The sequence below is a fragment of the Diadema antillarum genome, unplaced genomic scaffold, assembly GCF_040938485.1.
Source record: "Diadema antillarum isolate AM-2024a unplaced genomic scaffold, OU_Dant_1.0 seq00001028_RagTag, whole genome shotgun sequence".
Classification (NCBI taxonomy): domain Eukaryota; kingdom Metazoa; phylum Echinodermata; class Echinoidea; order Diadematoida; family Diadematidae; genus Diadema; species Diadema antillarum.
The window spans coordinates 940,358-950,417 of NW_027271862.1; the positions used below are offsets into that span (position 1 = coordinate 940,358).

The 10,060-nt window shown below is 40.3% G+C and overlaps 1 protein-coding gene across 1 annotated transcript in view; it reads left to right on the top strand.

The window, feature by feature from the left end:
- LOC139742867 (uncharacterized) overlaps positions 1 to 9,667 on the top strand; it is a 66,969-nt gene extending 57,302 nt beyond the window's left edge. The window contains exons 32-45 of the mRNA XM_071653380.1: positions 394 to 507; positions 882 to 995; positions 1,383 to 1,763; positions 2,398 to 2,529; positions 3,293 to 3,409; positions 3,755 to 3,880; positions 4,458 to 4,574; positions 5,071 to 5,202; positions 5,716 to 5,826; positions 6,262 to 6,369; positions 7,408 to 7,533; positions 8,044 to 8,154; positions 8,845 to 8,958; positions 9,519 to 9,667. Of these exons, the coding sequence (XP_071509481.1) occupies positions 394 to 507; positions 882 to 995; positions 1,383 to 1,763; positions 2,398 to 2,529; positions 3,293 to 3,409; positions 3,755 to 3,880; positions 4,458 to 4,574; positions 5,071 to 5,202; positions 5,716 to 5,826; positions 6,262 to 6,369; positions 7,408 to 7,533; positions 8,044 to 8,154; positions 8,845 to 8,958; positions 9,519 to 9,667 (1,952 nt within the window). The remainder of the gene's footprint in view (positions 1 to 393; positions 508 to 881; positions 996 to 1,382; positions 1,764 to 2,397; positions 2,530 to 3,292; positions 3,410 to 3,754; positions 3,881 to 4,457; positions 4,575 to 5,070; positions 5,203 to 5,715; positions 5,827 to 6,261; positions 6,370 to 7,407; positions 7,534 to 8,043; positions 8,155 to 8,844; positions 8,959 to 9,518) is intronic.
- Positions 9,668 to 10,060: the final 393 nt, after the last annotated feature.

Below are 10,060 nucleotides of genomic sequence, written 5' to 3' on the forward strand. Positions count from 1 at the left end.
TTTATTTTACTTTGTACTATCTACAAACTATCCCTCTCAAAGTCGCCAGCCTTGACACAACCTTGGCGGCAGGTAGTAAACACAGTTCTGTAACTATGTCCTAGTTAATTTCATTATGAAGTTCAGAATTAAAAAGAAAAGAAAACCTTCCACCGATAGTTAGGAACAATCAATCAGGAATATGTATCCTTTGTTGTTGTTGTTGCTGTTGTTGTTGTTGTTGTTGTTGTGTGTGTGCGCGTTTTTTTGTTTGTCAGGAGTTCATGTGATTGAATGTAATACATGATACATATTTTTTCAAGAAAGTTATGCCTTTAATGTGCGTCCATGTGCAGAGTTTAAACCTCGATTTTGTACCAGCACGTTTATATCAAGTGAATATCATCTCCGCAGACATCAACGAATGTGAATCGAATCCATGCGACAACGGTGGAACGTGTGCAGACGATATTAACGGCTATTCCTGCACGTGCGTCTTGGGCTTCAGAGGGACTTACTGCGAAGAGAGTATGACAATATCTTACCTTCCCATTTCCTTCTTCTTCTTCTTCTTCTTTCGCTTAACATGTAAATGGATTCAAATCTGCTTACATAACTCTGCGTAAGCAATGAAGAAAAGTGTTGCATGCTATGTAAAAAATCATATTTCAGTAGAATAAAGTGTCCAGAGAAGAAATGGGGAAATGATAATCGACCCGTTAGATTCTGTAATATGCAGATAGAGAATAAGAAGAATGGTAACACTTTTATTTACAATGAAGAAAAGTCTGTTCGGACAACTACAGTATAGGCCCTACCTACGTGATGCTTCGGATATCTTGGGTAACAAGGAAGAGGGAAAATTTGAAATTGGTCCAACCTATTCACTTTTACTCCTGCAGATATCGATGACTGTGCCAGTAATCCATGTCAGAACGGAGGCTCGTGTATCGATGGTGTAAACAGCTATGTCTGCCGGTGTGCCACGGGTTGGACTGGACTCCAGTGTGAAATCCGTAAGTGATATTTGTGACAAGACTGATTAGTGATTTCTTAGCGCTGATTCGAAATCCATCCCCTTAAACAGATAGAAGCCACTTTTCGAATGGGCCTTTGTGCAATATATCGACTTAATTTGCAACTGCATTGTGACCTTTTACTCTGGAAATGTGTGACAAAAATCGCAGTGTAGAAATAGAATGTTTATATGCTATTATTATACGTTGTTTCATGCAAAACACAAAGTCTGTAATATCGTCAGACAGAATAGTACGTAACGAGTTACTTGTGAAAGGTATGGAATGCGCGTCGTCGTAACACACCTTAATGAGTGCACCCGTTATGGGTATGGGGATACTCGGGTAGTTACTTGTTGTTGTACATTTGTGATTACTGATGAATAGGTGGGGAGTGTAGTCGTAACTATACGCTCACCAACGCCAACCCGACCGTAGTCGTGAGTTCAACCAACTACCCTGCCAATTACCTCAACAACGAAGACTGCATTTGGTTTGTCAGCGCCGAGGCCGGCCACCACATCTACGTCCAGGTCATCACTTACAACACCGAGCTCCTGTACGACTACCTTGCTATCGGGAACCTACTCAACGTCAACGACCTCGGCTCGGCAATCATTCAAACCTCGGGCAACTTGGAACAGACGGGAACGGAGAGGCCCCCACCGTTCCTCTCCACTGGTGAAGTGGTCTGGGCCTTCTTCCGCTCGGATGGCTCCAAGACTGAGTCCGGCTTCGCCGTCAACTTCACCATACAAGCCAATGCTGGTATCTATATTATAGCATGCACCCTTTGAAGCACTATCTTTGGCAAACATGTTCAAATTTGCAATAGAATTGTTCATATAATATATACTATCATTATCTCTAGGCTTGCATAACATTACAACCTATTGAAATACACCCATTTCACCCATTTCGAACTTACAAATCGATAGTTTACCGATATATGTGCATGAAAAATATGTTAACTTGTATATGAGCGTCAGTATGCGTGTGGGTGTTTGTGTGTCTGTGTGTCTGTGTGTGTGTATGAGAGAGAGAGAGAGAGGGGGGGGGGGGGGGAGGGAGAGAAAGAAAATTGCGTTCCAGATTTGGAAAAACGTCAATTTCTGTTCATGGCTGAGAAATGTCGAGTTTCTATATTGTTTCAGGAAGAGAAGACACCCTAAATCATTGTTTGAAAATAATGAAAATAAACACTTAGATCACCATCTGTAATACCATACACTTAAAATGTGATATTAAGAAACTGATCTGTCAAATCTCCAGTTCCTGCTGTTTGCCATATATTGTATCATCATCACGTATCTGTTTAATCGCTGACCTGTATTTAATATATTACTTGTGTGCACGTCATGTAGTAATTTTTCTTTCTCGCCTTGTTTTTGTTCCGCACCAGACCTGGTGGACGAATGTCAGGCGGGACTAGACAGCCCCTGCCTGAACGGCGGAACATGCATCAACTCTATCGGGCGATATGTTTGCCAGTGTGATCGATTTTTTACTGGCACAAACTGTGAAATTTCTGTTGGTGAGTGGTCAGACGAGTTTTTATAATAATTAAAGGTCATCATAACGTCCAAGCCTCGCTTGTAATACTTACTGATGGATTTGGATGTCAGTGTGGATGAAAGTCCTACCTTCGGATCATATCACAGTCATACTGTCTGCTTCTAAACGTCCAGCTGAAGACCAGTCTGTGCATGCAGCAAGGTCCTAAACAAGGTCTCAAACAAAACACCAATAGTGGTGACTATTTCATACAACAGGGAGGGGGCACAGGAAACAAACAACAACAACAACAAAATGAATACACTCGTTCGGGAACAACAGTGCCTGAAAATACATGGGGGAGGGATGACCCCCATAACAACAACAGCAACAACACAACAACAACAACAACAAATAAAAATATGTAGAGGGACACATCACCATATCCCCCTACCCCCTCCCCTTTACTTCATCTCCAATCTCTCGTTCGCAAGTCATCGTTTTGTCTAGAATATATGAGATGTTGTGGCTTGTTATTAAAATAAAACCATGGACTATCAAAATTGAAGTCCCCGGTTCGAATTCCCTTTAAGTAGCAGCTGTCCAAATAGGCAAGGCACTTTGCGTACTAGCAAGTACTCATTGATTCCTCTTTTTTAAGATTCATTTTAACCATCAACAGCCTCTCAGTATTGTTCTCTCATGGGTTCACCCCCAATGTACTTGACAGTCATTTCTCTGTGTTTGCTGTGGTTAATAATTTGTCTACTTCTTACCTCTTACCTCTTTTCCCCACACTTCAGAGAGGAACTTCTGCTTTGACAACCCGTGTCCAGAAGGCACCCATTGTGAGAGTGGCGATGGTTCTTTCATATGTCTGTGCCCTGCCGGAGTCATTGATGACAATTGCGTTATAGAAGGTATTATTTGTGCATCATTTGTATATTATATTTTGCCATTTTTTCTTTGTGCTTTACTTTCAGTCATAATATCGTAGTGCACTTGCACTGTGTCCCACTTGTCTTACAAGGTACTGCAAGTCTACTTGTAAACCTTGTGGGGTATTTTGGGGGAAGATTGAGCACGAACTTGAATACGAACTTGAATTTATATCTTAACATCTCTTCAATCCTATATCTTTCGGGATTGTTACAGTTAGAGGTGAGGGTTATGGTGTCACACATTTGATTTATATCTGCATGCTTAAGCGATGAAGAAGAATTCATAATTAGGTAACTATGAATCGATTCATTCTATTACAACAGTTGTTGCTGAGCGAACTCCGTGCGAATCGAACCCGTGTGCTAATGGTGGGACCTGTGCGGACATCTCAGATGGTAGCTACGATTGCACCTGCACACCTGAATGGACAGACACAAACTGTAATATTGGTAGGTGACCAATGCGGATATCGCATGAACAATAACAACAACAACTACTACTACTACTACTACTACTACTGCTACTACTCTACTACTACTACTACTACTACTACTACTACTACTACTATTACAACAACTGCCTCTGGCGGGAGAACATCTAACGACGATATTCCTGTTCTAATAACGACGATTACAATGATGATTCTATTTGCTGACTGAAAAGTTAGAATGACCAATTCGATAGGTGAAATTAAGAATAGTGATACAAATGTATATCATAATCAATAAGCGAGGCGTGACACATGCCACCGGGTCATATGACGTTGCATTGCATGAAAGCTGCTTTGTCACCTATCACAGCAGAGCTTGTGTTAGTGTACCGCAGGTGAGGATGATCGTCACTTGCCTGTCCGCTCGCCTTCCCGTGGTCTGCATTTCCTATCATTTGGAAGACATTGCTCTCGAGTCAGTGCATTCCCAAGTATTTGAACAATACGATGACTTGATTATGCCCGTTTGTCTATCAAAGCTCCAACCACTTCATATGACATTTTTTTTTTCACTTGTCACTGAACACCTCCCTCAGACGTGGACGAATGCGCTGATTCTCCCTGCCGTAACGGTGGCACCTGCCTCAACCTGGTCGGCACCTATGAATGCCGCTGCTGCGAGACCCTCTTCACGGGACCCCAGTGCGAGATTAGTGAGTATGCCCAGCCTCATAGTGTTGCCACAATAGAAGTTTATTAGGAACAGAAAACCACCTCTCTTCCCGTTTACGTTCAATTATCATATCCACACTAAGATGTGTCTTCTTTCTAATTAGTAGACGTGCCCAAATGTATTAGATGTCCACGCATATTTCAAAGTGTGTTTTTTTTTATCACTCGTTTCAAGACCTAGAACCAGATCTAGATCTAAGCCTAACTGTTTGTCCTCCTCTCAGATAGGCTAAGGTTACATTTATTTTGGTATTGACCAGGCCTATACTGTGTGTTGTATAAAACAAATATCCAATATTTTATCATTCGTGCCAAGGTTCGAATATTACATTCCGTGCAAGTTTAACCGTTCTATTCAACTCGCTTCGCGTCGTTGAAAACTTGTGCGCTCATGTAACATTCGGAACCATCGCACTCATAAACATTGAAAGTTGTATTACATGTACGTATTTGCATCGCTACTCCTTCTTTCTTCAGGTCTTGCCGCTTCTATCTGTGACACCCAGCCATGTCAAAATGGCGGCCGTTGCCTGCCCCCTCAGAGTGAGAGTAATCTCCAGTACATTTGTCAATGCCCGCGAGGATACACAGGGGCCGATTGTGAGATAGGTGAGTTATAGAAGTCCCACGGGAGACTCTTCCCTCCCATAGAATTACTCCTGCCTGGTGTGACTGTGTAGTAATATGTCTGCTACTAAGACGCAACGAATTCGAGAAATTCTGAGAAAGTTACAAATGTTTTGGATGTTAAAGCATCACCCAGTGCGGCATCCCTGTAGTAATGTCTACTATATACACAGACGAGATTGTGACGTCATATGATTCGTAAGCGTCTGCCTTGTTTAACAATCCTGTAGTCTTGAAGAAGTATAGGTAAAAGAAGTACATAATACAAAAGTTTTGTACTGTATACTTCGTGTTCAATTTCTATTGGTTTGATGTCTCCTCAACTTAAAACATGTTAACCTGTACATCAAAAGGAAAAACCTCGCTTGATAGAAGAGCATGCGCAAGATAGGTCCATGTACTTCTACTTCAGAGTAATGATATAAATATATAATACGGCCAATGTTCCTGCTATGTATATCACTGCTGTGTATCATGCGATGCTCTATGCTGCAGATGTAAACGAGTGTGCCAGCAATCCGTGTCTGAACGGCTACCAGTGCGAAGACCTGGTGGACTCATATCGCTGTAACTGTCCGACGGAAATGGGACCCACATGTCGGGGAGGTAAGTCTTGTCTCTTAATGATGAAAACAATGAAGTGACACTATACTATATTGTTGTTCTTTATATTTTCTTCCTCTTTATCATTACTATGATTATTATTATGATTATGATTGTTATCATTATTATCATTATTGTTATTATCATTATCATTATTAGTATTATGATGATGGTGATGATGATGATGATGATGATGATTATTATTATTATCATTATTATTATCATTATCATCATCATCATTGCTTTCATTAGTGTCATTATTATTACAAATTCGCTGTCATCGTCACAAGAAATAACTCCTCTTTTATCATAACACTTCCTGATTCCTATTCTGGTGACATCGGTCCTTTACTCATCGCTAACAGCCAACTGTCCAAAGGATTACGTACAACAATGTGTATTAATGTTTATTTACTACCTTCTATTGTTATCATGCAGTGATCTGCCTCTCTCTTCCGTGCATGAACGGAGCGACATGCCGTGAAGTCCCCGGGGATTTCTCCTGTTCGTGCCCCTCTGGATGGACGGGCAAGACGTGTAACACCCGTAAGTGCAAGATTTTTCTTTTTTCATTTGTTTTCAATTTGTCAAATAATGTCGCCATCCGGTAGTTATCAAACAAAGAAGAGGTGAGATTACAAAAAATAACTATAGTAAACCGTAATCAATTTTGCAACCACACAAAATGGTATAACGACATATTACTTTAAAAAAAAATAAAAGAATCCTAACGTTCATTTCACAATCTGGTAAAATAGGGTTCACCAATAAATCGAAAACATTTTGCGCATTCCTGCTATATAATATAGTTGTATCTATGAATTAATGGGGAACCAGAGGCGATGCTCATAGCAATTATTAGATGTTGACTTTCTGAGATGGATTTTGTACTGTACAGTATGTCCAAAAAATACAATCCACTTTTCGCATTGATAACACCCAATATGATTAAACTGTCTAAATGCTACTTCAGGGTCTTAAACTATGACATCTTAGCTCTATTTTGCAGAAAACCCCATTCAATTTGGTTAAGCGGTCACAGAGAAATGTGGATTGTTGTAAAGCATGTCATGAGTCTGATTCTTCCAAGTTTAGCATTTGGATGTTCTTGGAAGTGCATATTAATGTGCTATGTAGACAGAACTTGGAGGAAGAGATTCCTGACATGCTCTACAAAATTCCTCATATCTCTTTGACCACTGAAGCAAATCGAATGGGATTTTCTGTAAGATGTGGGCAATGAGTTATAGTTTCATACCCTGAATTTGTATTTGGATTGATTCACTATCTTTAAATTTATCGTTGCGGAGGGTACCGTTGTAATTTTTTGGGGGGACATAATGGTATATTGTGACTGGACGTTCCTCTATGGTCATTTCTCAGGTTTGTGTCGTGACTTTTTTTTCATATCCCCGGAGTAGAGTCAGATTACAGCCTTCTGCCACGTGGTTCATTTTCCCCCAGAATTTCAGGTTGCGGTGAAAAGTGCGTAAAACTTTTTGTTGCCTATCTGGGTTTAGCATTTTTGAAAGACTAAACAATGTGTAAATAATGTTTCTTTTCTTTTTCTTCGTTAAATTTTAGTCGAAAACACCATTTGCACTGAAAATGATATCGACTTGTGCCAAAATGGCGCCACCTGTATCAGACAGAATGGAGACACCGTGTGCGTCTGTGCAGCCGGCTATACGGGGCCGTACTGCGAAACGGGTGAGCTGGAGTACCTACTGTTCAACAACCCTTTTCTGTGATTAACTTAAAGTTTCACCTGAAGAGGGATCACTAGGTGCCTTTTAAAACATTTATTTACAACGTGGCCTATGACAGTGTATGTCTTGCCACGGCTTCTTGTGACATCATCAGACTTTTTCTTCTCTCTCTCTCTCTGAAGCAACAATATTTTGCAAAGGAAAATATACGTTTCCTTTTTTCACAATACAAGATTGACGGGAAGCAGTAGAAGAAAATTGTAATATAAAAATATTGAGTTCTGACGCTTTGAGTATGTAATCTATCTATCATTGTAGTCTCTCAGTCCTTGTCAATTTTGGTAATAACAAACTGGTTTGTTCTTATTTCAGTTTTGTTGATATAAACTATCACAACGTTCATCCTTATTCAAGTGCTGAACGCCGCGAACCAAGTTAATCGTGATATCATGCAATGTTGTAATCAACATTATGATTGTAACATGTCGTTTCGATTCTTCAATTGACACAGTCATTGTCGTGGACGTCTGTAACAGCACGCAGTGTCTGAATGGCGGCCAATGTGGAGCGGACGGAAACTGCGTGTGCCTCGAGGGATATACAGGCCAATACTGTCAAGAAAGTGAGAGCCCGAAATAAATACAGACACAAGCACACATGCAAATCAAGAAATGTAGCTATATTAGACATGCATGTATTCATAGTCCATATTGTCAGAGGGGTTTATTTTCTCAGAAATACTTTTGACTATCCTATTTAAACTGGAAGGCATTTCGCTTTTCAAATCGAGTATCATTCGGTCAGTAATCGGTCACCAAACGAGTTTATGGAGACATTCTTGTTCCTAGTATAGTGTTTTCTCTCTTTGCTATGATTCTAAGCAATAAAATACTAAAAATGAAGCTGCTTGGTGTAAATGTCTCCAGCACGGGGGAAAACCAGTCATTCTTTAATTTCTTGTTTGCCGTAAATCTGGTATATGCCTCTTCGTGGTCAGATATGGATGGTTCCCGTTATTTTGTCCTCACCTGTAACGTGCGAACTATTCAGAGCATTTCTCTCCAGCCCCCACCTCCCGATTTTCTTCTTGGTCAGTGCATTTATCTTTGGACAGGATTTGTTGGGGTTTTTTAGAATGTCCGTTGTTTCATGTGTATACATAGGACCATGGTAAAGTTGGTGTAATCATAATGACGGGAACTTGTGGTTGAGCTCATTCACACTAAAGAGTGCTAAAGAACGCTATCCACTTTGTTGACATTATTATATGCGTTCTCTATCTTTCCATCCACGAATGTGGTCACACATACAGACATAGATGAGTGCGCGAGTAATCCATGTGCCAACGGCGCCATTTGTTACGATCGGATCAACGACGTGGAGTGTGAGTGCCTGGAGGGAACCACAGGGCTGCTCTGCAATCAAGGTAATTACACAATCATGCTCACCTACTATCTCAAATCTTCTTTTTTCTGTGCTTGTAGTGCATCCATCGTCCTAGTTTACTTTGTTTCCAGATTTACATGCTTCATATACTCCAGCAGGATTGGCTTATTAGGTTTCAGGTCCAGTTCTCATAGTGATTTTTCTCATCAACAGATAAAAATCACATTTCAAATGCTTGTTCTTACAGATGAAATCGAAACTTCGATTGATGTACCGCTCTATATTTCCCTTCTATTCGTCCTTCAGCCTCTTTCGTATTTCACACAAGGTGGTGCAGACAAACAGAATGTATAGATTATATATTTGATTTCCCCACTTTCCCATTCTCAGAACCAAGGAAAGGCCACCAGAAACCATTCACATAAATAAACAAATGTTGCATTATATTTTGTTGAATAACAAATAAGTAGAGTGCTTTTTAAGGTATTTAGCAAGTTTGGCATTTTTGATATCTTTTTTTTTTCGCTTCGGAATCCCTCACTGCCGTTGTATTCTCACTGACTGTTACGCACATGCACTCCCCTCTTTCACCACGCCTAGTTATGGTGACAGCGGCACCACGAACATCGCAGGGAACGCTGGAGACGGATTGGATCGTCATCTTCGCCGTGCTCGGTGTTCTCGCCTTCATTCTCTTCATCCTCCTCATCATCGGCGCCGTGTACTTCTCAAACAGAGATAAATCATAGTGTCGGGACCGCGCTTATACGGAATAACGAACTGAAATAAATACTAGTAAACCTTCATGTACAACTAAACATGCACAGCCTATAATAACTGGAACTTCCCATACACATTCTACAAAAGCTTAAATCTACGTACGTGCATAGTGGAAAATGGAAAAAAAAAATCCATTGTAATCTACTTATCAGTTCATCGGCATGTTAAATAACACTTCGAGGGCTATCCGATTTTGTGTTGAGTGAAGTCATATAGCAATCTACAAATGAATATCAAAGTCGTAATCACGCGTAACATGAACTATTTCCTCACACGCTTAATGCAACACAAACATATGAATAGATTATCACATACTTAATACAAAACAACACAGGACAGATGAATCCACATAACATATTATA